The sequence below is a fragment of the Drosophila bipectinata genome, chromosome 2R (genome assembly GCF_030179905.1).
Source record: "Drosophila bipectinata strain 14024-0381.07 chromosome 2R, DbipHiC1v2, whole genome shotgun sequence".
Taxonomy (NCBI): Eukaryota; Metazoa; Arthropoda; class Insecta; order Diptera; family Drosophilidae; genus Drosophila; species Drosophila bipectinata.
Genome location: NC_091737.1, coordinates 19,130,250 through 19,156,719, shown reverse-complemented (window position 1 = coordinate 19,156,719; position 26,470 = coordinate 19,130,250). Strand labels below are relative to the sequence as shown.

Here is a 26,470-nt window from a genome sequence, read left to right as displayed (position 1 = left end):
TACTACACCTTCTCGGCTGAAATCAAAAGTTGCCTGATCATAAAACCTGCAACGCATTTAAATGATGGGTCCACCGAAAAAAAGAAAAACAGTTGGCAGACCATCATCTAAACAGCCACACTTGGAGTCTGACCAGCCCCCATACCCGGCGTACAAAGAACTTTTTTATTTATGCCATTTTCAAGGAGATAGAAACACATCAAATTTGTAACAAATTACATTTGATGCATGTAATAAAAATCCAGCACAGCTGGCGAAACGGAAAATTCTCTCTTACATCAATAGGCGTTCACACCGCATTGTGGCCTAATTAAGTTTTCAAGTGCAATAAAATGATGGCAGGACTCGGCCGGGCGACCCGCTCGTCAAAGGTGGGCCATGTCCGATTTGGGGGGTAGTCGGATTTTCTATTGCGTGTCGGCATCAAATTTGCGCAGAAGTACATAAAACACAAGTTAAAAACTTAAATGGATTTACCGCAATATGACGAAAAGCGACGATGGAGATGATGATGGAGGACGAACACGAACACGTGGGCATGAGTTCGTGTCCTTATCATTTCTGGATTATGCCCATATCGCAAGTAGGCATTTTTTCAGATTTTTTTTAACCAAGGTCTCGAGATTTTTTGAAACTACTTCGCTTATGTCTACATTAAGATATTTTAATTTTAATTTAATGTATAATCCCAAAATCGTGCAATTGGAATGACCAGCTTTAACGGAGTGGATTCTAAGGAATCTCTGTTCTAAGGAACAAAACGCCATTGCGCTAAGCTACCTTATCTAACTAGAAACTAATATTTGCAAACAAAATTTAAATTGTAAGTTCATTCTATTCAGCTGATTCCATTTTTAAAACAAATTTCTCCATAATAACGTTAAGACGCTTCCGTTCCTTGAGCTGCTGTTGCATTAAGTCTGAAATCTGAGTGCCAAGGGCCAGCAAAGCCTGCGTGTTAGCTTCGCTCCGTTGAGCGTTTAGGCGAGTTTGTCGACTCAGATCCCTCAACTCCTTGGCTATGTCCATCAGCACGGGAACGGTGGTGTGCTGCTCTAGAGGAAGCTCATCTTCGTCATAATGCTTTCTCTTCTTTGGTGTCGTCCGAGTGGTGCTGGTGTTAAGACGCCGGTCGGGTCTCATATTCCGAACACTGATTGGATTGCCGCAGTCTTCTTCATCGTCTTCCTCCTCCTCTTCCTCGCAGTCCTCTGAAAACGATTGTGAATTCTTATCATCCTTGTATACATCCGGCGACATACCCTTATCCGTAAGCGGACAGTCGTCCTGGTCCATTTTTATGTTCCGTAACGATGACGAAACGCTGCTGTTGGACATGTCTGAAGATCTCGGGTTGGGCCGAGCTTCTACAATGGTGTCGGCCATGTCATATAAGTCTCCAATCACGGCAACCGCGTCCTCCAGCGGCGTAAGAGTGTCCTCGTATAACGACCACTTCCCACTGACCTTGGAGTCCTCCAGACGGTTGTTGGTGATCTTCTTGGTGATGCAGCTCTTCCAGTCCTTCCACACCTATGGGGACGCCAATGGGGTACAGTTTGGTCGTCATTTCAGGTGCACTTACTCGTTTCCATTGGCTAGTATCCTTCAACGGTGGTCCAACATTGTTTAGCTCCTTTGAAAGCCTTTTCCAGGCCTCTTCCGCCGCCTGCTTGTCCCCTTTCAAGTAATTCTTCGCAATAATTGGATGTCGCTCCATGAACGCAACGAAAACGGCATCTTGTGCCGCATTTCTGTGCTTGCCCATGGTCCTGGCAATCAAAATAAATAAAATTTGGTTTTGACTTTGTGTTTAGTGCTGAAAACACATAAACTGATTGCCAGTGTAGCACAACGCATTGAAAGCTTCGTCAAAAATCCGCGAGAGGGAGCCAAAAATTGTGCTGCCACATTTTTTCAGGATTTTCAAGGGGTACCCCTTAGAAAAAATCCGAAAAATTTTAAAACCGTTTTAAAGAAAGATCTTGTATAAGGGATTAAGCTACTCGGTGCTCTTATCACAGAAATGTATATATTTTCCCGATCGGATGTAAATTGACGGAGCTGTGCTAATCGGAAGTTAGCAAAATGGAGAAAATCGTAATTTCAGAATTTTGAAGGGGGACCCCTTGGAAAAAATTCGAAAAATTTCAAAACCGTTTTAAAGAAAGTACTTGTATAAGGGATTAAGCTACTCGGTGCTCTAATCACAGAAATGTATATATTTTCCCGATCGGATGTAAATTGACGGAGCTGTGCTAATCGAAAGGGAGCAAAATGGAGAAAATCGTAATTTCAGAATTTTGAAGGGGGACCCCTTGGAAAAAATTCGAAAAATTTCAAAACCGTTTTAAAGAAAAGTCTTGTATAAGGGATTAACCTACTCGGTGCTCTAATCACAGAAATGTATATATTTTCCCGATCGGATGTAAATTGATGGAGCTGTGCTAATCAAAAGGGAGCAAAATGGAGAAAATCGTAATTTCAAAATTTTGAAAGGGTATCCCTTGAAAAAAATTCGAAAAATTTCAAAACCGTTTTAAAGAAAAGTCTTGTATAAGGGATTAACCTACTCGGTGCTCTTATCACAAAAATGTCTATATTTTCCCGATCGGATGTAAATTGACGGAGCTGTGCTAATCGAAAGGGAGCAAAATGGAGAAAATCGTAATTTCAAAATTTTGAAAGGGTATCCCTTGAAAAAAATTCGAAAAATTTCAAAACCGTTTTAAAGAAAAGTCTTGTATAAGGGACTAACCTACTCGGTGCTCTTATCACAGAAATGTATATATTTTCCCGATCGGATGTAAATTGACGGAGCTGTGCTAATCGAAAGGGAGCAAAATGGAGAAAATCGAAATTTCAGAATTTTGAAGGGGGACCCCTTGGAAAAAATTCGAAAAATTTTAAAATCGTTGTAAAGAAAGGTCTTGAATAAGGGATTAAGCTACTCGGTGCTCTAATCACAGAAATGTATATATTTTCCCGATCGGATGTAAATTGACGGAGCTGTGCTAATCGGAAGGGAGCAAAATGGAGAAAATCGTAATTTCAGAATTTTGAAGGGGGACCCCTTGGAAAAAATTCACAAAATTTTAAAACCGTTTTAAAGAAAGGTCTTGTATAAGGGACTAACCTACTCGGTGCTCTAATCACAGAAATGTATATATATTCCCGATCGGATGTAAATTGACGGAGCTGTGCTAATCGGAAGGGAGCAAAATGGAGAAAATCGTAATTTCAGAATTTTGAAGGGGTACCCATTGGAAAAAATTCGAAAAATTTTAAAATCGTTGTAAAGAAAGGTCTTGAATAAGGGATTAAGCTACTCGGTGCTCTAATCACAGAAATGTATATATTTTCCCGATCGGATGTAAATTGACGGAGCTGTGCTAATCGGAAGGGAGCAAAATGGAGAAAATCGAAATTTCAGAATTTTGAAGGGGGACCCCTTGGAAAAAATTCGAAAAATTTTAAAATCCGTTGTAAGGTAGGTCGAAAAATCCACCTTTAGCAATTGGCTTAGGCACTGCAATTGGAGCGATCTTCTAGTCCTATACAGGACTCCCCGAGCATTACGAAAGATTAGGAACTTCAGCGACACCAGAAACATTTCGCACAACGGGCTATTCGGAATTATTCACCTAGTCCCACAACAGGTTATCTTATCTTATCGGTCTTGTACATGGGCGAGGCTCGGTATACCTGGCGTGCAAAGTAATCTGGCAGTTTGAAAAACCCAGCCGGTGGAACAAGGTAGTGCTCGCTTTCTCTCCGCGTTTCAGAAACTTGAAACTTTTATTAAAAGTCAGTTTATCAGTTAAAAAAGGAGTAAATACCATAGTGACTATACTATAAAACTGTGTAGTATTTCTGCTATGTGAAATCCAAGATCAAAGAACCAAAAACTATTTAATAATGAACGAGGAATGTCGTTAGCCATGAGTTGTGTTATCTAATCACAATGCCTTAAATTAAAAGGCTTTACAAACTTCATAAAATGGGGCGCACTCGTACAGGTGCTTTTTCGTGTGGTTGCGGTTTACACCTGACTCACTGGCTTTATGTAGTAACGTTTATCGCAAAGAATCGCTTTTATCTGTTCAACATTTAAAACCAATCTATATGGAGCACACAAAAAGAAAAACAAACTTTGCGGATCTCATATCAACTGATAACCGATATTGAATGTGTGTGCAATATATATAACATACCTGTCCAGTGGACTTGACTCATTGACTGCTTTACAGCGCCTTATTTTTTTGTCTGATAACTGAATACTCACATAGGTGACGACACACACCAAAAAAAATGTGGCAAAGTTAGTACTATGTACAAAATGTTTTAAAAAAACTCGTTATCAACGGCTTATTTCGGAACATTTCTCTACTGATAAAAATGACGTAGCCATTGCCTCTGAAGTACTATAGGCTGTTAAAGCCGCAATAGGCCTCCCACAAATGAATCACTTGTCTGGTCAAACGGAAGTGAAGAAATTTTAAAGCTGTATCTTTTGTTTGATCAAGGAAACTATAAGAATGTGACTATTTGACCCGATTATTGCGGTTCATAAAACAATATTTACAATGACTAATGATTTGATCAATACTCTGAGTAAACAATTTGGAGACATCCAAGGGCCCAGAGCATGATAAGAGCCTACTATATGGGTGGGCGTTTCCAATTACAAATCCTAAATGTACAGGTTGCGTCCAACACCAAAGTCAAATACCGTAGATAGTGACTAGCACTTGGCCAGTCATTTTCCGTGTCAGGGTCAGAGATGTGGGGCAGTAAACTGGTGGCATGCGGTCAGCTAAATTCTCACAAAAATAATAAAGTTTTCCCCTTTTTTCCAGCCTCGAAACGAACACAACCATGTCGTCGAATCCCTTTTGGGCAGCAGCCATCTGCCTGGGTGTGGTCCTCCTCCTGGGAGTCACACAGGCCCAAGAGAACGCCCAGCTGCAAATCCCGCCGTCTCTCATTGAGTGCTACAACACATCCTATTTTATGAACCGAGACAACCGTCTTCCAGCCAACATGGACACTCTCATTTCGCTGATCGAGAAGGTGGAGAATAGCTACGTCTCCTCATCAGGCGTTCAGCCGGATATCCGCACCGTGGCAGTGGCCCTGCTGCACCGTTTCCGCCAGGACGGCATCAAACGAGCATCCGGCATCTCGTCCATTGACGGCGTTATTCCATACAGCCCCACCGGGTTTCAGTTTCCCAAGTTCCGCATCCTGCTCTCCCGTCTCATACCGGGAAATGCCAACACCTTCCCCAATAGCTCACTGACCAGCGTGGAGCGCTGCTCCCTTCACTTCATGCTCTCGAGCACCTTCGACACCAGGCAACGCGGTGACGAGAATACTGTTTGCAATCAGCTCTCTCAGTACCGTTCCCAGAGACTGCCCAGGGCGCTGAGGAGGAAGGCCGAGAACAGTAACGCTGAGTGGCTAAGCTTAGGCTTGGAGCGCGGAAGTCTTGTCGCCGCGCCCCAGCAGGACAACGATTGGACCTATGTTGGAAGCGAAGGCACCAGTCAATGTCCCGTAGAAGACGGCCTCGTCCGCACTAGCTGGGGCACGGTTTCAGCCGGAACCCTAATCGCCGGCATTGCGGCCGGTGTCCAGCAGCAGACCGTCCAGGTGAACACTCTTTTGGGACTGTCCGCCCTCAGGCGAGGGCGGACGCAGATGTCGCAGACGACCACGGGCATCGACAATCGGTGGGCAGCCACCCTCTCTGGGGATCTGGCTGAGGTTACGCTTGTACAGGTGCCGATGGCCAGCAACAACGTCGCTACTGTGGGGGCCACCGGCGGCTGGAACGACACTGTTCTGCCGCACTGGTACTTCCTGTCCCAACGCACTAACCTTGAAGCGACCGATGCCGAAATCAGGGGCGGCTTGGACGGTCTGATTCTCGCCAAGAACGTGGCTACTTGGAGGACTCAGGCCTCCAGCTTGAAGCTGTCACAGTTGCTCCGCATGTACTACTCCACAAACGGTGTCTTGAGCTCCGGAATCAACGCTTGCAGCAGACAGACCGAGTTCACCAATGTGGCCCCGTCCCAAGAAATGCAGGACCAGACCAGCGCCTTCGCCCAGGTCCTGGATAAGCAGATGCAGCTGATAGTCACCCTTTCGCCAACCGCCATCGCCCAGTTTGCCAGCAACGCCGCCCTGTCCCTGGTAACATATGTCCGTAAGTAATCCCTGTTTTAAGAAAAGCCGCGGAACCACTACCTTTTCACTAGACTTCGCCTCAGAACCCTGAAGGCTCAGATACCATATAAGTGCACGCGTTACGAACTCTTGCCTTTTCGGCCATTTCTTCCACAGCTCAATCCCTGAACGACGTCACCTGCACTGCCACCAGCAATCAGGACTTGACGGATGTCATTACGCCGATGACGAACATATTCGTTTACCTGGACACCTCCTGGCAGTACAGCAACATTGTCGACTATGTGACGTAAGTCTGCATGTCCGCTCTGATCCCAACTCTTTATTCCAATGTGGGATCCTATTCCCCTTGCAGGTATGTCCTTCAGCAACTGAACATTCACCCCTACGCCAGCACGGTCACTGTCCTGTCGGCCCAGGACGCCCAGGTCATAGTGAACACCACCAGTTACATCACTGACGTCTATCAGCAGTGGAACGTAACCACGCAGGCGCAATGTGAGTATATTGGCCAATCCCACCGCACCTTTGTTTGACCCCAAGTCCTACAGATAACCAGGGCTTTAACCTGCCCAACGTGCTGCGATCCGTCCAGAACCTCACTCAGAACCTGATGAACGAGGAGAGGACCAACTCCAGTTTGAGCGGTCGGTCCCTAGTGGCTTTGCTGATTCCGAATCAGTCAACAGTCAACGACGGCGACTCCAGCTACGCCACCACAGAGATTCAGTACATCCAGGAGCAGATCCCAGATCTGCGGTTCATATACTACGGCGGTGGAAGCATTCAGAGGTTCTCCAGCTTCGTCCGCGATCCCTCCAAGGACCTGTTCTCTCTGACCATTGGCAGTACAGCGGCCACCTCGGCGGGACCAGTTGCCAAGCGCATTATTCAGAGTAAATTATAAATATTATACTTATAATTAGTAAATCTGATTAACATTTATCTTCCTGCAGTTCCTCGTCGCGTCATTAACCCGCGGTGTGGTTCAAACTGGTACACCTCCAGCTGGGGAACTGACCAAACGGCCCAGTATGTGAGCCCAGGAAAGGTCAACTTCTACCGGGTGGCGGCGAACTACTTCTTCGGAACCGGCGCCAACCGCTACTTCACTATTCAGTCCCAGAATGGAGGAGCCTTCACCATTTGCACCTCACGTACCTACGAGTGGCCCCAGCAGAACTCGACCACGAGCTCGACCACCTCCGTAGACCAGAGCTGCTCGCAGATAAGTGGAAACAGCTTCAGCTACGACCTGTCCAGTGCCTGCCAAGGCTACTACACCATCACGCAGTGCCCCGACCTTTACGTGTCAGTCCAGGCCACCACAAACACCACGTCCTGCAACCAGGATGCCTGTCAGACGCCCGACCAATGGCGATACATTGTGTCGATGGCCAACATGGGATGCTACAGCGGCGTCGCGGGTCTGGCAGCCAGCTTCCTGACGGTCCTGGTGGCTCTGATCCTGCAGAGGATCGTGCAGTGACAGCAGTGCCAAGGGTCTTAGCGTATTAATAGTGGTAGTCAGAGTTCAAAGGCTTCCTGCCCGTCCCCAAAACAACCAAATCCATTTAATTTGTCGTTTCACCTTATTCTTATAACCTTTCTTACATAAGTTGTATGTTCCAGTGATGAGTCGCGAATAAATTTTCCCACTAGAACTGCACTTTCTCCTTTTATTTGAAGAGTGGTGGTTCCCGCTTTCTATTGATCTTATCTCTAATACTCGCCTACTAGAATAAGAATCCCATAATCCCCTATATTCTTTCTCGATTTCTAGAGATCATGGACTTGTTCCCGTCGCAACAATGGTCTGATATATCCAACAGGACTACGGTTATGTCGGATATTTACGTTTTTGTGGACACCTACTGGCCCTACAGCTGGGTGGTCGACTACGTCGCGTAAGTTGGATCTGGCCATCGCTAATTTTAAAGTTAATAAGTACTCTTTCCCAGCTATGTGCTGCAAGGTCTAAACATCCATCCTTTGGCAAGCAGGGTCACTATTTTTGCAGCATTCGATGCCTCGGTTATTGTCAACACTACCGACTACATTATAGACGTCTATCAGCAATGGAATGCCACCACCCACTCCTGGCGTAAGCATGAAGTTTATCGAAAGATTCAAGAACTTACTGATTCGCTTTTCAGATCCCCCTGGATTTAATTTGCCCCTGATCCTGAACACCTTGAGCGGCAGAGTGGAGGACTTGCTGGCGGCCAACAGAGCTTCCGACAATCTTGGTGGACGCTCCATAGTGGCGCTCCTGGTACCCAGCGCTCTGTCCTACGTCAACGAGCAGGACTATGATTACTGCCAGGGATACATGAAGCGTCTCAGCTGGCGTCTACCAAACTTACACTTTATATACTACGGAGGAGGAGCTCTGGTCAGGTTCCACGACTTTGTCCATGAGCCAAGTAGGGATCTGTTTCTATTGGACACCGAAAAGCCACCTGAGATCTGTGGGAATCCTGTCATAAAGCGAATCCGGCAAGGTGAGTCGAAAGGTACGGGATCCGACAGTTCCATTGCATAATCAGCTCTTTTGTAGTTCCCCGTCGTGTGTCCAATCCACGCTGCTACTCAGATGGAGTCATATCCGAGTATGGAAGCAACTCCCTCATCCAGTTTGCTCGTCTGGGCAGCATAAACTTCTACCGACTGGACTCTCTTTACCTGCCCCAAAGGCAAAGCATGCGTTACCTGAAAATCTCGCCAATCAGTAAGATTACGTTTACTGTCTGCACCTCCCGGAGCATCGAGCTCCCGTTTAGGAACATGACCTCGCCCCTACGCCCGGAGGAAACCTGCGAATCCACGGCACTGGGCTCCTATAGCTACGATCTAACCGACGCCTGTGTTGGCTATGACTTTGAGCCGTGTCCTCCACTGTTTTTCTCAGTGCAAGCCCAGAGTTTTGGGGATGTGTCCTGTACCCAGGAGGCTTGCCAGACTCCAGACGAGTCTCAGTACACCATCAACCTGAATAATCTTGGGTGTAATAAGGCCATCCGCTGGAAACTTAGTCTTGAATTGACTGTTTCTGCCTCTCTACTTGTTTTAGGTGTTTATTATTCACACTTGAGATCAAATATATATTAATAATTAACTAAAATTAATGCCCTTTAATAAATAATAATTAAGAAAAACACATATGACTTTTTTATGACCCGTCTATTGCATGTCCTGGAAATTTTCGGATCGTGAATATGTTTCCTACCACTTCAATTTCTATAAAATAACAGAAATTAATTGTTAAGAAATGTGGATATTTAGCACTGCAGTAAGAGAACCCCGGAAATTCCGGCTTTCTTCGAACTTTAAATTTGCCTCCAACTTCTGAAGCTGCCAGACTTTTAAGCTCACATTGCCACACTTCTTAACTCCAGTTGGTTATTTATGGCCAGTCTGGCAAGCTCAAGTCGGATGGTTTTTTTTCAGTCTGGCATCACCGCATATTTAGTCAACAGAATGTTAATTTGCTGTAATTAACAGAAGATGGTTGCGGCTTCCGATCGCTAGAGAGCGCTGTGTAGATGGTGTCCAAATATTTGGATTATTTTTTTATCGATATATCGATATGAATGGGCAACATATTTTTGAATTTGAAAAAGACGTTAGGTTTTTGCGGGGTTTGTTTTCCATGAGTTTCATAAATAAGAGTAGGAGAAATTCGTCTAACGATTAATTGAACGATATATTGCTTAAAATTATGCAAATATTTCAAGTTTCCTCCATCCAATGCGATTTCTGACAAATATTCTGACAAAACCAAATAAAACGTTAGGAACTTCTCTGCATTTCACCTTTTTTCTGCCCCTTGAAATGACTTTCCTATGGTTCTATTTTGAAATTGTGCATGAATTAATATGTAATGAAAAAGGTGCTAGGGATAAAACGCAAATGAACTGAGAACGAGGGTAGAACAAGTCACTTTAATTTGAAAAATGTCAAAATATTTCAGTACCCTGCCGACGTCCTGTACAAGTTGTCTTCTCCGTCGTTCTGCTATTGTTACATTTTAATAATCTAAAAATCATTGCTCCACACTACCTTCAAGCGTTCGAATGCCCAAAAAAGATTTGATATTTTTATTTCTTTTTCAGGACTCGCGTTGACATTCACCCGAGTAGTCCCCTATTGTGCTTTGGCACCAAACCAAATTTGAGACACAAATGCCCCCTTTGTTCAAAGACTGATACTAGAGTAGGAAGGAGGTGTTTTTTTGGGCGTTCTAATCTTAATCAAGCGAAAGGATGCAATGCCGAAAGTGACGGTTGGTCCTGGGGGCTGTAGAAAAACCCATTAGAACTGGAAACGGGCGTTTATTTTATTCGTGTAATATGTCTGAACCTTTTTTTTTTTTTAGACTCCCTGCCCTGCGAAGGTCCGAGTTGAAATGCATCCTGTATGCAACTTTTCCCTGCGGGGCCGCCTAGCAATGTCAAGTGCTGCAGTTACCCCGTTCTGGGAAAATGTACGCAATTGAAAATGTCATGCAGCCAATTGGCACCCCTCGTCCCCACTGAGCAACCCTTTGGTTGCATTCTTCGAGAATGCAGCCAGGGGCAGGGGAAACTGGGGTTGGAATATAGAAACGGGTTTGCCGGCGCACGCTCGCCTTCAGCCAATTGCTCGTAAATGACCCTAGGTCAGTTTTAATCTTGCGTGAAATTAAAAAGTGGGGCATTAAGCTTGTAGGTTGATCTTACCCTTCTGCTTTTGGTAAAAACTTTTAAAGGAATAGTTAAATTCGATCAAAAAACTGATTTAAAGTTTTAAATCTCATATATGCCCCCTGTCACCCGACCAAACTTACGCAAATCTGTCAGAAGACCGCAGCCCAACTCATCTCATTCCAGTGTGGTGTCTGGCAAGTGTCGCCCCAAGACAGTAGCTCCAGTTTCCACATGCACTTGGCTCACTTCAGGACTCTTGAAGGACCCGCACATGTTCCTCAGCCAACGGCTCTGACCGCAAAACAGTGCCCGGACCTATTCTCAGCTGGGGAATGTGTCTAAGAAAATATTATTGCTGACTGTGCATCGAAAAGTTGATGAAATACTTGTGAATAACACAAGACGTTGATCCAGAGGCAGGGTCGCATATCAGTGTCCTGTCAGGCGGCGGGCCGAGGACATGCAGAGGACAAAACCAGGGCGACCGCAAATCAAACTGGCTGCTAAAGTTTTCAGCTCCAGGCAGTGGCTAACATGTGATAAGTTTATTGTCTTGCCGCATGACGCACAACCGCACTTTCCACTACAGAGGAGAGGTGGAGAGAATAAAAAAGGACCCAGGACCAATATCACATTTCACAATGGAAATATGCCTTCTTCGCAAATAAATTAAGTTGTCTCGCCCACAAATATTAATTGCTTAATTAGCATATGCGTCTGGCGTGACCGGAGGAGAAGCTAGAAATCCTTTTTGGAACGGATAGCTACCCAAGGGATGGTCACGAAAGTTTGGTGACACTTCGAAGTTTCAACAGAAGGACTCGCCTCGAGGCGATTTTCCATGTGACCTGTAAGGAGGTTAAAGTTACATATATGTTTGCCCAGCAGGACACGTGCCCAGGACACAAGGAGCAGAAATTTAAAAACAGGTGAAATATAATTATCATTTGCCTAGTTTTTTCGGGTTTGTCCTTAAAGAGCTTTCATTAGGTACAGGCTTTGGACCATTTCCCCAACCCCGATTATATTCACAAAAAATTGTATTCTTTTACCCACGTATCCTGGCTTTTTTCTCTCAAATTATAAACATACATGAGGCACATGAAGATTTCACAGTCAAAACTGAGGGTTGTTATTCATTTTGGGTCCTTAATTATTCTTGTTTCTGCTTTGTTCTTTGGCCATTGTTCATTGCGTTTTTTATACTTCAGATGTAGGTTATCGATTTTTCTCTCTTCAAGGATCTGCCCTGGTAACAAGGTCTGGAAAGAGCCTTATCATTCTACAAACACACTACCTTATGGGCTACCTATGGACTATTGGTTCATGGATTCTAACTTAAAGTTTGTAACCTCATATCCTTTGCCAAGAATTAACATAATTTTATCAACAGTTTCTTTCAGAAAGCCTCATGTGGCATAACTTGCAAGTTTTTTCAGTTATAAACACTTGCAGGCAATTCATTAACTGCCAACGGAGCAAGGAGGACATAAGGGATCCTCTGGGAAGACGTGGCTTGTATCCTGGCGCTTTAATTGCAGATACCAAGGAAACCACAAGCTAACAATCCATTAACTTTTTGCCACTCCTCCTGTGAAAAAATTGGAGGGGAACGGAAATAGGCACCCAAGGCAAGGACGGAAGAGGAACTTTCTGCTTTTTTTGTGGAGCTGTAGTGGGCTCTTCAGCATCATCAGCAGCGGCAACAGACCTGCAAATTATGAAGGATAAAGAAGGACGCGGATGCGGATGCAGACACACAGCCTCGCGTATAATATAATGTGCTTACAATAAGTTTTGCTTCCTTTTTTCCACTTCACTCGCGGCGAATCAACTTTTCCACTCTTTGAGTTTATAAAAGTAATTTTATATTTGTTTTTGTTTATCATAATTTCTTTCTTCACGTTACTTCTGGCCCTCGAGTAAAAATTAACGAATTTAACGTTGAGTTTCTACAAATATGTAGTTTGAACTGCCCTCACACATGCAAATGCTGTTCAGGAGTGCTGTTCAGGGTCATCAACCCCAAGTTAACCCTTTCTATTGCCCAATCTAAGTCTAACCACCTTTCAAAATTTGTTGCCAGAATAAACAGCTGTTAGAAGGGATGCCAAGGAAGAAAGGATCTGTCATAGAGAGAATCTGAATACGGAGTAAGGGCAGCAAGGGTTAGAGTCCTGGGCAGGATGCTGTGTGCGTGCCCAAAAGAGAAACGGCTTCGTGTGTCACATTTTCAATAAAAGCGATAAGCGTCTTATGGAACTCGGCACTCACGCACATGTCCTTGACCACAGGACATTTGAAATCGTTGGCCCGTTCGGGTGTGATTAATGAAGTGTTGACCGGGCCAAAATTAATGCAAACTTTGGCTGCCGATAAGAAAGCTGACCGACCCTTTTCCAGGCACCGGCAACACATGTGCAGCGGCCCCAGGATGCGAGTTGGGTGTTGGGTGAGTAGTCGGGTCCGAATGCGAAACCATGTGCTAAGTGGCATGTGGTCAAGCGGCCACAAGTTTTGGGGCCATGGTCAAGAATAGTTTCAATTTACGCCTTATGAGCAAACATTCATCAAGAGTGCTCCTCGAGGTTTGAAATGTCAAAAACTGGGGCGGTCACCCCCGCCGCAAACGCACAGCTGCTAGTGCAACCCTTATCGATGTCGAAATGGGTTAACTGTCCGGCCGAAGAGTCCGGTTTTGGAATAATTAATCACAGACTCACATGCGATTTGTAAAGTTAATTGCCGTGGCGAAAGCTCACATTATAGGGCTGGGGTAGACCCAGATCCTTTTTGTGCAATACGTGGACCGATTTTTGTAGGAGGAGAGGTGTGTGGGGAAATGGGCCTAAGTGTTCGGCTTGTCTCCAATTACTGGCAGCTTAGCACATATTCAAACTGGACTGGAGCATTTATTATTCATGTCCTGCCGTTGATGGAAATCTGCACTCTGACTCCACCTCGTGCGATGGGCAAGCACTTTCCGGAGTGACAGCTCTGCCCTGTCCTACTGCCTCCATCCTGCTTTCAGGTCGATTCCACTGCAGTCTCTGCCAGCGCGGATTCTGGGCTATAACAGTTAGCACTTATCTGTGCACTCCTTGGTTTACCTAAAAAGTGCCATGAAAAATTCATGGCCAGACGCCGCAGGACAACGCTAAGGTGGACAAGGAGCCTTAAGAGGGGGCTGCCTTAAACTGCATAGAGGTCCTGCTTAGAAGGCTGGGTTACCTTGTTGTGTGTAGTGTCCTGAGAGTTCCCACTCGTTGTTACAAGTCAGTTTTAAATGTTTCATTCGACAGTCAAAGTGTCCTAAGCAGAAAATCATCCCACAGCCCAGGGTCTCTAGTCTATTATTGATTTTACTTCCCCAGCCAGTAACTTTGTCAACTTACATTTGGGAAAATGAAAATTGAAAATAAAAGACAACAATGTCCCTGGTTGGGGCATGACTTTTCGGAATTCAGTTTTAATTTAGGTCTGGAAATAGTTTGCCTCAGACGCATCCTCTTTAGATGCTTACTGTTTGTTATAAATTGATTTGATTCGTCCCGGAGATCTTATCAGTCCCCCTACTCCATTTTTTATGGCGCATTTAGGAGCGATTAAAAATAATAAATGTAATTATCAGAATTTCTCTCATTAAACTTGGGGTTTTACGAGCGACACGCAATGTTGATCCATGCAGGCATAAATAAATAAAGAAAGTACAGAATTTCACACGAATATTCATAAATTAATCAAAAATATTGTTTGCCCATAAATGGGGGGGGCAGAAGAGGCCCTCACACGCGACAATTGACCCTTTTGTTAATTAAATTTCAGAGACAATGGAGGGACATTTCGTGTATGTTACGATGATATGCAAACAAGGAACGAATTGGCTCGGGGGCAGAGGTGAAATGTTTACCCTGATTACACGAACAGTATCGCGATAGACAAAGCGATAGTGTCAAGGTTCTTCGGCAGGGTCTTGGCTACTCAGTGGCCGAAAACACAATAAAATATGTCTCGTAAATTAATGGAGAAAAAGGGTTGACGTCGCTGACACAACCCCAGTGGGTAGCGACACCCTTGCATCCCTCCGACCGCCCAGAGGCTAGTGTCCTTTGGATACACCCAGAGATAGGCAGCCGGGCGGGACGGGAAGTGGATTCCCTGCATATGATGTTTATCCTGTCGTCTATTAGCCACATAAATTATTAACGCGCATTCGGTGTGCATGTAGTTTATTAGCACTTGAAGACACTGGGACTCGGCCCAGAACTATTGCGTGTGTCCTTTTGATGTCCTTTGCATGTTCGGGCCTCCAGTGCCAAAGTTATCCCGTCTCTCCATTCGTATTAATTTACATACGACACGCATTCTCGCACTTTGGCAATCGTCCCGCCTGACCCTCTGGCCCGGTCCGCCAGAGGAAGCTATAATGGGTTGACATTTATGATATATGCGTGCGGCCAAATTTCGGGCCGATTTCAATTAGTCTGGATACTTTTATGTAAATGGCCTGCCTGCTGCCAGGACACAGCATTTAAAAAACAGTCTAAATTTATCTGAGCCAAATGAAGTTGCAGCATTTCGCGGAACACACATTACTTTGTCAATCAGCATAAATTAAAGCCAATAAAAGTCAGCAGTGAGCGAAAAGTCAGATAAACGATATCAGGGCTTCCTTTGATGCGGGCGGCATGGCAACCCCAAGGACCAAAATCGAATCAGCGGCAAGGACACGGACCGAGGAGGGCCAGTGGCTGTGAAACGAAAGCGTAAAGGACATTAGCATCCTGGGCCGGACAACGACCAGGCCTGCTGGCGACATCGCTGCCGCAAAGTCTTGTCAGTAATTCAACTTATCACCGGCGGATATTGGAATGGAAAGCCCAAAGGACAACACATCCGGGCAACCTCGGGCCCGTCAATAAAAACACATTCGAATGCATTTTCCAGGCCGCGTCTTACAGGAAGGTGTTCGCGCCGAACAGAAGAGGGTAGCGTCTTAAAAGTGTTGGCCCTTCAAGTCCTTCAACTTTTTGTCGCTTCCCAAATACTATATTCAGTCCCTTTGAATTTTAAAGTAGCTGGGGTGGGCTCTCCTATTCTGATGCAAAAGAGAAAAATCCTTAAAAACGAAAGCCAAAAAAATAAACAAAAAACTCACCACCTAACCAGATAGCAAACTTTCTATTTGCTTTCGTTCACTTCGATCTGCGTTTTTGGTTTCTTTTTTTTTTTTTGGCTGTTGTACTCTGTGAAGCATCCTTTAAAGTGCCAAGGTGCTTGTAAATATTTTCTTTGGACAAACTTTACATTTTTTGAGGTCCAGATACGCGGGTGCGGTTATTGACGTGGAAATTTCATCTTAAAGTTAATCTGAGATGTGACTTTAGAGCTTCAAATTGTAGAAATTTTTCATAAAAAAAATATAAGGATTTCCTCAGTCCTTTCGTTTTCTTAAGTGATTCCCTGATTCCAAAAATATGGATGGAAGCCCATATTATTAAAGGGGTATGCTCTAACAAAACAGTGAAAAATTATGGGAATTTTTTCATAGTTTTAAGGGGACCCCCCCCATTCTCGGTTTTAAAAAATTGATTTTTTTTTTTTAATTTAATTCGAACTTGTAACTATTCAAGAATGTTCCCTGAAAATTTCAAGTAAAAATTTAAAAACTCTTGAAGATATAGCCGATTTATGGTGGAAGTCTCAGGCGACGGCGAGAGCCGTCTCAAAACTTTAAAAGCGTTTTTCTCGAAACAGTGTTTTTACGACTGGCGCATGAGGTTACTCAAAAACTATTAATCCAATCGGTTCCAAATTTTAACACGTTATTCTATACATATATAGCTCTCGTATGAACTAGGATAAATCGAATCGGCGAAGATCTTCTTTACTTTTCAACTCCATTTGTGGCTGAAAAAAATGGAAATTTCCAAAAAAAAATTTCAAAGGTCCACCATTTTGTTAATTTTTGAGCGAAGTTAATAATCCTAGTTCATACGAGAGCCAAACATGTATATTTTCTAATCCCGTTGGCTTTTCTTTGATCACAAAAAACAACAACAAAAACAAAACAAAAAAAATTCTGTGAAATGATTTTCTTCCTTTTTGTGTCTTAATATACATATGTAAGCACAGTTACAACCTTAAAAAATAATTTATGTTCATTTGCCAGCCCATTGAAAATCGTCAAAATTTAAAATCGAGAATGGGGGGGGGGGGGGGGGGGCCCCCTTAAATGAAGAGTTATAGATATTGCTCAAGATATTGATATTATTAGTGGTCATTAAGGAAACCACGATATTTTGATTTAAAGCGGGTAAGTTTCTGTGAAATGGACCCACGTTTGAACTATTTGAGCGATTTCCTACGGTAATAAGCCATTTCCACCTCAGCCGATTTCTGAACTTTAAGTCTACGTCTGCATAATTATTCTCCTAGTTCATATTCAAATTTCCATGCACTCGGAGCCCTATAAAAATCAGACCCAAATAAGCCGAGAGCATCAGTTGCATTGAGTTCAGCCATGGCGCGACAATTGGTAACGAATCTCTTGCTTTCTTCCCTCAACCTAACTTGGTACTAACACCTAGTCCTGGCAGATTCTCATCCTTTCACTGGCGCTTTACGTAGGCAGCTCTCAGGCAGTGCTGAGCGAAATAGCCCGCCAGACCGAGTCTGCCTTGAACGGATTGGCAGACATCAATTTGGCTCCACTGCGCTACTTGAACGTGCTGTTCGGAGCCAATCCAGGAGGAATTCGCGGACTCGATGGAGCAGGCTCCGCGGCTGCGGCATTGCAGGCTGCCCAAGCAGCCAACCTCGTGGCCAACGGAGGAGTTTTCCGGGATCCCTCGATCGGTCAAATATCGGCTTCTGCTGGCCCGGGCAACGACTTGATTACAATCATCAAAAACAAAAGACCCGGTTCGTTCCCCATCGTTCAGGGCACCAATTTTCCATCACTATCACTGAATCCTCCGGTGAATGATTTTGTTGGACGTTTACTAGGTAATCCGGGTGGTCCTGGTGGTCCTGGTGGTCCTGGTGGTCTTGGTGGTCCTGGTGGTCCTGGTGGTCTTGGTGGTCCTGGTGGTCCTGGTGGTCCCTTCGGTCCAGGTAGTCCCTTCGGTCCAGGTGGTCTAGGTGGTCCAGGTGGTCCAGGTGGTCGAGGTGGTCTGGGTGGTCCGGGTGGTTCCTTCGGTCCAGGTGGTCTGGGTGGTCCAGGGGGTTCCTTCGGTCTAGGTGGTTCCTTCGGTCTAGGTGGTTCACGTGGTCCACGTGGTGTGGGTGCACCAGGAGGCGGGTTCGGTGGCAGCGGAGGTATTGATATCAACTTGGGTATTGGAGCAGACGCCAGCAGAAATATAGAGAGACCTCCAGGCGGCAGCGGTGGACTCTTTGGGAACGGAGGACTATTCGGCACGGGACTCCTCGGCCAGAACGGACTGTTCGGCACTGGACTCTTCAAAATCCCACGGTTCAACCTACTCGACCCCCTAGGCATTTTCACTCCGGTCGGAAACTTATTCGGTGGTCTGGGCAACATGTTCGGGTTCTCCTCACAGACCAGGGCTTCCACGGATGGATCCGGCAACCTGGGCATCAATAGAGGTTTGACCGGCTCCGTCAGCGTGGACCTGGGAGCATTACTTCCCACGCCAAAGAAAATTTTGACCGGGCTATTCCCCCTGCTCGGCGTACTGGGTTAGCAGGAGGTCACATCAAAACGCAATGGATAACTGGATCTGACGGTTTAACGACTAGGCCTAATCTATTTAGTATTAGTAAGAACGACAAGTGTCGGGGTTATAGTATCATTTGTCTTGGCCAAGCTTTGTAATTGTAATACCCATTAATAAATATAAGCAGCATTCCAAATCAAGTTGTTTTCAAAGGGCAAGTACTTCCTAGTTCAAAAGCAAACTCTTTTTCAGGATGCTTCTTAATGTTACTGTCGATTCAAGGTGGTACCAACTATGGGCTGGAAGTGAAGACTCTACTTCTTTTAATAACGACTTAATACATCAGCGCTTTTTTCAATGTTTAAAAGAATTTTATCAAATAAAAGAAATATACGAAAAACTTATTATCCTACTTTCTGAGGTTACCTTACTCAATACCTTTATTAGCATATAAAAGTTGTAAACTTGATCGTAATTGTTAAATAAAGGTTGGATAAGAAAGATATTATACGTATCTTTTTACAAACATATGACGTTTCAAGTAGTTTAACGACAAAACCCATATATGAGAAAAGCTCTGGGGAACTGCTAGCAATTCATATATTGAGATACTTGGGGGTTACCGTCAATGCTCCTTATCTTAATATCCCATCAATAAAAAAAGATACAAATAAAATAAGTAAGAAATACATTGATAGACCCAATAACCATGAAAATAATTAAGTCTAGTTGGCAATAGTTTAACAGTAAGAAGACTGAGAGATATGTAATCCAACCAACTAAAAAGATGTTATACTATATAATAGCAGGAATCATTGGAAACCTACTATTTCTGTTAATTTAATCATTAATCATAAAATTTACTTATTGCTTAAACAGACAGATTGTAAATAAAAGAAGATTAAAAAAAAATGATATATATATTTGAGAAAAATCTCGGCTTAGAAGACTTCTTTCTTAAGCTTAAAATGTCTATATTAACCCCTGTTTAGTACTGGAACACATTGAGTTTAAGAGCTTTGTGATGGGTGCTAGCCTTTTAAACTGAATTTGAATATTTAAAAAAATGGGCTATATAAACACAATGCCTCCAACTGAAGCCCAACATTTCCATGATGGCTCGTCTATTGGTAGGTAGGCATTGTAAGTTGTTGAATATAATTAAAAATCTGGGTATATTTTACAGATTGTATTTCTTCTCGTGACTGTGCTGGCTGGCATTACTCTTGCAAATATACCGGCCATCATAAGCGCTCTTACAGGCGGAGGAGCCAGAGTAGATATACCCGTGGACTACAGGGTTCCAAGCGCTTACTATGTGGCCCCACCCTCCAAACAGTTTTCCTTCAACTATGGAAGGTATTGATGGATGTCCTTGATATGGTCAAAAGTTATATGTGGTGTAGTTAAATATTACATTTTTTGTATGAATATGAAAATATACTACCCACTCGAATACAATTAGCCTCACGTGTTTTAAAATTTTTGGGAATACATTAGGGGTTTTTTAAGTTCCCCAGGTCCTAATAGAGAATCCAACAGAACTTTTTTTAAAACTATAGGCGGTGATATATTAAATAATTATAATTAAAAGAATGTTTAATCTTCTGGCACCAAATAATTCATTCTCAAGTGGACTTTGAAGTGTGGTGTGGGCATAAACTACTAAACTGAGAAGTATTTTTAGGTAAGCTGTCTAAACAGTATCCTAAAGCACCTTTTCAATATCGAAGTTTTATTCATGACTTTATAATTCTCATTATATATTGCACCAATTGGTAGAAGCTATATATTTTTAATGCATCTTGGTAATTTAACCTTTGATCCTTTTACAAAGATTAGTAATGCTATTAGTTTTACAACGTATATTAGCATATTTTTTATCAATCTAGCGTAGAGTCCAAAAACTCCTATATAATCGAAGTCTCAGAGTGTTTCTCCAGCAGTTTCGGAACTATCTCCAACGTCTTCGGAATAACGCTTCCCAGAATGACTCGGCTTTTGGTAAGTAGTTCTGGATCTATTTGGAACACTATCCATAGGCGTCCCTCTTCTTTCCAGGCTTTAGTTTTGGTATTGGCCTTGCTGACCGGAAGCGGCTTCGCCTCGGAAGCTTTTTATCGAGCTCTATTTGGCGGTGGTCCAGCAGTTTACACCATAGGGTACCCTCGTGTCCCTGCCACACCCAGTACGGGCATTAGCTTTGGGTTTGGGCTAGGCTAGGGCTCACCAATGTGAAAGATTCACCAAAGTTTTGAGTTTCGAAATGTGGCCAGGCTTTTGAATTAATTTTTAAATAAATTTGGACTTTGGCAGCTGTGAATATCTTACAATTCTTACAGAGACGGGGAAACCCTAAATATTTCAGTCTAACTCGTTATGGGCAGGAGCTTCTTGATGGAAAAGGCAAAAGGCTTAGCAGCCAGCAGGATGCGCAATGTTGGAGATCCTTTTAGGGCTTTTTAAGTAAAAGAGTAAGAATTGACACATCACATTTAAGATGCGCATCGGTGGCCATTTTCATTTTGGCCACGCAAACCGCCAACACGCGCCATCAACCTCCGCGTCCACATCCGTTGGCTTCCTTTGGTAGTAGCACCCTTCTCCTCGGCTTTTCACCCCATCTCCCACATCCCATCTCCCACCTCTGAAGGCTTTGTTCACCCACTTCGTTAGTTATGTAAATGACTTTGTTTAGTCTTCCCATTGTTGTGCTGCTTCCTTGGGCTTCCCAGGATAATGCCCGCGACGGACTGGCAACTCTGTTATCACAAACACACGCACACCCCGCTCACGCATGTTTCTCCCGCCGCTTCTCGAGTAGGCACAGATTTTAACCCTTTTGGAAGCCCTTCTTCCACCCCGAAAATTGGAAGTTCTGCCTTATTTACTCCCAAGTACATAGCAGCTTTATATAGTACGCGAAAAGTGGGGAAATTTCCCGCTCATCACGCATGAAAGTCGCGTACATAGCCTGCGTATCTGTATGTATCCTGTCGCTGTATTGGGTTTCTGATTCCACGCGTATCCTTTCGAACTTCTTGGCGTATCTTTTCGATTTCGATTCGCGTGCAAAGATTTCCTTTGCTGATATTTGATGAGAAATTGTTAAAATTTGAGGCAAACAAATGGCCCTACGTGAGAGATGTCCTTGCCTTTGAATATTTCGAGTTAACCAAGATTAAGTGCATTTCTTTGGACAGGACTTACGTTTGCCCGCAGAAGTCTGTTGGTATTCCTAGATTCACTTCCAGAAGCTGATGGCTTCTTTTTATCATTCCGAGCTTCCCTCCTGGCGAAATGTACAAATTTAAAAGAAATTAAACCCCAAGGACAGCGTGGCTGTCCATCCCGTCTCTCTGTATTTTTGTATATTCTGCTTTGATTAACCTTCGTGGCGGCAGGAGGCAGCCAAGGCCTCCTTCGTCTGGAGCAAGGACCGAGTGTTTTAATTACTTTTGGGGGTAGTTTTTAAAATCTTTTTTTTCCAACATATTTGTTTTTTTGTTCCGGCTGGCTGGAAGAAGAAAAGTCTGGGACCTTAGCTCAAGAAATGGAATTTCTCTCCAAGAATATTTCGGACTGCCTTTAAAATGGAATTTAAAATATCTATTATTTCATATTATTTATTTAAATTTGAAAAGAATGGAGGCCATAGAAGGAGGGTAATGGTATGTATACCTTTAAACTGAAATATCCTAGCATGTATTTGTATCAGAACTTAGCCAGAAACCTAATATGCAGATGGAAGTCAGTGTAACACGCCCCAATCCTAGTCAATATGTGTCCGATTCAATTACCACTCCATTTGGATTTATGTGACATAATCCAATACCGAAGGGCCCAGAAAAAGTATCACTCAATCCGGTTTCTGGGCAGCCAATCCCCCGGGGCCATTTCGCCACGGAGCTAACCACTTGACCGTGATGTTTATATTTTTTTGCCCACTGACCAGATTAAACCGGAAATAACATAATTGACCTCGGGGAATGGACAGGAAAATAAAAATGGACAGAGGACAGAGGGGATACGGTGGTGTCTTACAAATCGCATCAACTGACCACTCCGCCCTAAGTGAGTTGGAACTCTATCTGTTGCGCCGCAACGAGAAGGGTCGTCCTGCACCCCGCCCCTTACCGCGTGTCCTGGCGAATTGACCAACGGAGGGTCGGTATCTGTTGTGGTGCGTCCTGGACTGACCAGGTTGGTCAGTCTCGTGTGTCCTGTGTCGCGTGTGAGCCGAGCAAACAAATCAATTACGCCGCTAAATGCTCATTATGAACACGCACTCACATTTGAATTTTAAATTAGGCCCGTCCCCCGGTCAGCTTGCGGTTCACACCTCGTTATGCCCTCTCGAGGGGTCAGTTTATTGTTATTTAAATGGATTTTTATGGATGAATAGGCTGATCATTTAAGAGGCACAACAGTAAATACCGGTTTCGGCCCCGTCAGTTGGGTAATTGTTTAGCAGCTAATAAGCAGTCAAGTCGTACCTGTGTTTATAAGCTCATTCATTATCATGTTTGTGGCACGCCCCCCCTCCAAGTACTTGAGGTGCAACGCCGCTTAGCTGGATGCACCAGTCCTACACATACGTTTCCAGAGCCCACCACTTGACTTGAAGCCCTAGTCGCATTCAAAGCAGTCAAGTGCAAAATAATACGCCTCTCCTCCTCCGGTCGTTCTGACGCTGCCACTGCAGCTGCATCCTTGCAGCACAAAGTCCTTTATCACAGTCAACTGCAAGTCAAACGAAGTGCAACAGTCAACGTGCTTGTGCATATGCATTTCAATGCAAATACGAGCCCCGCCCCGCTCCCCCCGCCCTGTCGAGGTGTTGCACATGCGGTGCAGCCGCAGCCCATGGTTGCATTATCCTTTACAAATTGCTGCCTGTGTCGAGCTCTCCCTTTTATTTCGTTCCTGAATGGCTGGCTGCAAGTGGCCTGGGTGGCTTCTGTGGCATCCGTGGCAGCTGTGGCAGGGGCACATCACACGTCATTTTTGCAGTTTTCGCACTTGAACCCGGAGAGGCGGATGATACACAACAGGTGGGCTTTTTACTCAAGTGATGTGCCAGACAGGTTGGAAGGATTGAAATCAAACTTGGAGGTACTTTATCAACTCAGAGGGTGGGAGGATGCATTTAAGATACAAATAAATAAATAAATACATAAATTAGTTAGAATCCTAGTCGCCTTGATTAGCCAATCATCTTTTCGGCCAGGCTGCGTACGACGTTCTCATCGTAGTCCTCGATCTCATCGTCTCCGTCGTCAATGTCCACGTCGTTCGGCCTCACCGGATATCCCTGCTCCGGGGGGACGATCTTGACGCCGTGGTCGCCAAACAGGAGGCAGTCAAAGTTCCTAAAAGCAGAAGGGTTCAATACTGTCGAGGTCTAAGGACTATCACCGGAGCTAACCTTTCGAAGAGCTCGAATCCCTGGAACTCCCCGGACATGTACATGCACACATGCATGTTGCGGCCCACAAACCAAATGTCGTGGAACTGGATGCAGGCCCTGGCGAAGTTGAAGCGCGGCGGTCGGAAGCAGAAGGGCGGTGGGTTCTGGCCAGAGACCTTGCGCCGGAACCAGATGTTGTTGTTGACCCTCATCCGCAGCTCGAAGGAGAACTCGTCCGGGCGGTAGGCGATTTCGGTGCAACTGTTCATCCCGATGACGGAGAGGAAGCCTAGGATCGGTAGGAAGTTGGGAAGATGCTCCTTTCAAGCCGATGTGCTCGCACATCCTTTCGACTTACCAGCACAGCACTTGCACAAGCCAGTGTCGCAGCTACAGGGGATGCGGTTCACCAGGCCGCCCAGCGTCACGTTCGGGAAGCTCAGTTGCCTGGCCTCCTCCTCGTGGGCAAGGAGATTCAGGCGGTGGTTGAGCAGCCCCAGCTGCAAGGCTGCATCGTAGGCCAAGTCCTCGGCGGGAGGTTGCAACGGCACTGGGGGATCGGATCACTAATATAAAACTGGTCCACAAGAAAAAAAAGAACAAGAAACATAGTTCTACCACCAGCTTCCCTCTGAAAACGAGATTAGTAGCTCAAGACTTTTTTGTAGTGCACCGTGAAACGTCCAAAAAGCAACAGAAATATAAACAAACGATTTTGCCCAATCATCCGCGGCCGAGACACTTCCGCGTTTTATGCTAAACAGTTCCGCGTCGAGCCACTGACGCGGCAGCAGCCGGCGAGCCGAGAGATCGCCTAACAGTTTCAACTATTAACCTTGGGTGCGGGTTGGCCAAACGGGTTGGTCCGTAGCCGCGGAGACGAGCCGATTTTGATTTTCGATGTCAATGAAACCAGTTGGCCACATTGAGAGCTGCCTGGTGGTCAAGATCATGGACAGCCGAGAGCTGTCCGAGAGGGCCTCTGGGAGAGAGACGTGCTCGACGGATGCCGAAAGCCCTCTCCTCGGATCAGCTGCACACATTATGGAGGCGGCTATCGATGCACTGCTACTACCTCGAAAACAATCACGCTTCAAGGTAGAGAATAAGTCATTGAATTATCTTCAAACAACGCGAAATTAGCCAGGTACATACCGGGAATGTGGAATACTGTAGTGGCTGGCTATAAGACAGGTGATTTGGATTTACGAGCCGACTCTATCGCGGCGGCTTTATGGCGGCGTGGCATTGACTCAACCGGCACGTCTCTTCTTGTAACTTGGCTCGATTTATTCAAAGGCTAATATGGGTTACACAGTCAAAATAAGACTCTAAAAATGGCAATATGTACACAGAGTTCCCAAACCGATTCCAGTACCAGTTAACAAGTAGTCTTAGCTTAAACGAATTAACAATAAAACACCATCCCAAGTAACAATACAAGTAGTTTCGTTTATTGTACAATTAGGATAACACAGTGTTTCATTATGATTATCACAAATTCGTTGAGAATACAACCTAGTACACGTCCATCAACCATTACCTAAGCCCTTCATATTTACAAGCTTATCTACAAGATATTTACAGACTTATGGGATAGTGTTCATTATTTTCTATATTTACAGACTTCTGGGGCTTCTTCGCTTACGAAACTAGCTCCGCTACGTGAGGAACACCTTCGCGAAGCGGTAGAATATGGGCATCGCGAAGGGATTAATAAAGTTAATAACCAAATAGTAGAAATAAGACATGAAGTAAGAGTTCTTTGTACTACCGGTGTCCGATTTGGAGACGGCCAGGAGGGAGGCGGCGCAGAGCAGGTAGAAGAACAGTCGTGGATGCGAACTGGCGGCTGGCATCTTGGCTAGGAGCTTGGTAATTGAATCGAAGGTTGATTTTTGGCCAACTGCGTAGACGGCGAACTTCGCACCGCTTTGATTTGTATTAGTATTCAAAATCAGCTTTTCTTATTTTGCTTCTTTATTTGTTTTGTGTGGGGGCTGTTGTAAACACCATGCGAGCAATAAACTCCACTGGGGCACGCAACTTTCGCTTTCGTGCAAAAACCGTCGAAAGTGTGTTAACACCAACTTCAATTTTAGTTTCTGTTTCTGGTAAGTGGAGCCGCGTTTACTCGCATTTGTATGATTTTCACACTTGGCTCGAACTGGCTGGGCGGACTCAAGGCGCGGGCGCAGCTCCGTACGTGCTAATGGCCAAAATACAACTGGCCAAGAAAACGGTAGCGCATGCGCAAGCCAAGTTCAGACCGAGTCTTGGCCATCGGCCATCGGCCACCAGACACGACTCCAAAACACATCGTCGTCGTTTCCCCCGGCCAGCGATGACAAGTTCGACTGCGTCAAAATCGAATGTCTTTTGTCTCCTAAAAAAGGCATCTTTTTGGTCTCTAGGGGTATATCAGTTAAATCATGAAGTCTGCAATCGGCTACAAAGACTGGTAGCTATCTTCAAGACTACTCTTGGTAGTTGCC

The 26,470-nt window shown here is 44.6% G+C and overlaps 4 protein-coding genes and 2 long non-coding RNA genes across 8 annotated transcripts; 4 read left to right on the top strand and 2 right to left on the bottom strand.

The window, feature by feature from the left end:
• Positions 1-691: 691 nt before the first annotated feature.
• LOC108125044 (uncharacterized) lies at positions 692-1,840 on the bottom strand. Its single transcript, XM_017241054.3, has 3 exons — positions 1,586-1,840; positions 1,263-1,533; positions 692-1,211 (listed from the first exon to the last, which is right to left on the bottom strand). Exons 1-3 carry the CDS (start codon positions 1,766-1,768, stop codon positions 835-837), a joined length of 831 nt encoding a protein of 276 aa, XP_017096543.2. The 5' UTR covers positions 1,769-1,840; the 3' UTR covers positions 692-834.
• A 1,848-nt stretch (positions 1,841-3,688) lies between these two features.
• LOC108125228 (uncharacterized) lies at positions 3,689-9,355 on the top strand. 3 transcript variants are annotated; one of them, XM_070278685.1, is made up of 6 exons: positions 3,689-3,756; positions 4,860-6,214; positions 7,979-8,102; positions 8,157-8,299; positions 8,352-8,699; positions 8,756-9,355. In XM_070278685.1, exons 2-6 carry the CDS (start codon positions 4,879-4,881, stop codon positions 9,304-9,306), a joined length of 2,502 nt encoding a protein of 833 aa, XP_070134786.1. In that variant the 5' UTR covers positions 3,689-3,756; positions 4,860-4,878; the 3' UTR covers positions 9,307-9,355. The 3 variants fall into 3 exon arrangements, with proteins under 3 accessions (XP_070134786.1, XP_017096837.2, XP_070134787.1); XM_017241348.3 differs by lacking the exons at positions 7,979-8,102; positions 8,157-8,299; positions 8,352-8,699; positions 8,756-9,355 and adding exons at positions 6,352-6,484; positions 6,551-6,693; positions 6,747-7,091; positions 7,152-7,859; XM_070278686.1 differs by lacking the exon at positions 3,689-3,756 and adding an exon at positions 4,168-4,190.
• Positions 9,356-17,312: 7,957 nt separating this feature from the next.
• Positions 17,313-18,761, top strand: Ebp (Ejaculatory bulb protein). Its single transcript, XM_017241035.3, has 2 exons — positions 17,313-17,421; positions 17,483-18,761. Exons 1-2 carry the CDS (start codon positions 17,407-17,409, stop codon positions 18,590-18,592), a joined length of 1,125 nt encoding a protein of 374 aa, XP_017096524.2. The 5' UTR covers positions 17,313-17,406; the 3' UTR covers positions 18,593-18,761.
• An 866-nt stretch (positions 18,762-19,627) lies between these two features.
• On the top strand, positions 19,628-20,026 carry LOC122321250 (uncharacterized). Its single transcript, XR_006246035.1, has 2 exons — positions 19,628-19,695; positions 19,752-20,026. It is a non-coding gene; the product is annotated as an uncharacterized lncRNA (long non-coding RNA).
• Positions 20,027-20,516: 490 nt separating this feature from the next.
• LOC138926131 (uncharacterized) lies at positions 20,517-20,888 on the top strand. Its single transcript, XR_011442491.1, has 2 exons — positions 20,517-20,569; positions 20,627-20,888. It is a non-coding gene; the product is annotated as an uncharacterized lncRNA (long non-coding RNA).
• A 2,883-nt stretch (positions 20,889-23,771) lies between these two features.
• Positions 23,772-26,256, bottom strand: LOC108125024 (uncharacterized). Its single transcript, XM_017241029.2, has 4 exons — positions 25,750-26,256; positions 24,334-24,525; positions 23,994-24,264; positions 23,772-23,937 (listed from the first exon to the last, which is right to left on the bottom strand). Exons 1-4 carry the CDS (start codon positions 25,832-25,834, stop codon positions 23,772-23,774), a joined length of 714 nt encoding a protein of 237 aa, XP_017096518.1. The 5' UTR covers positions 25,835-26,256.
• Positions 26,257-26,470: the final 214 nt, after the last annotated feature.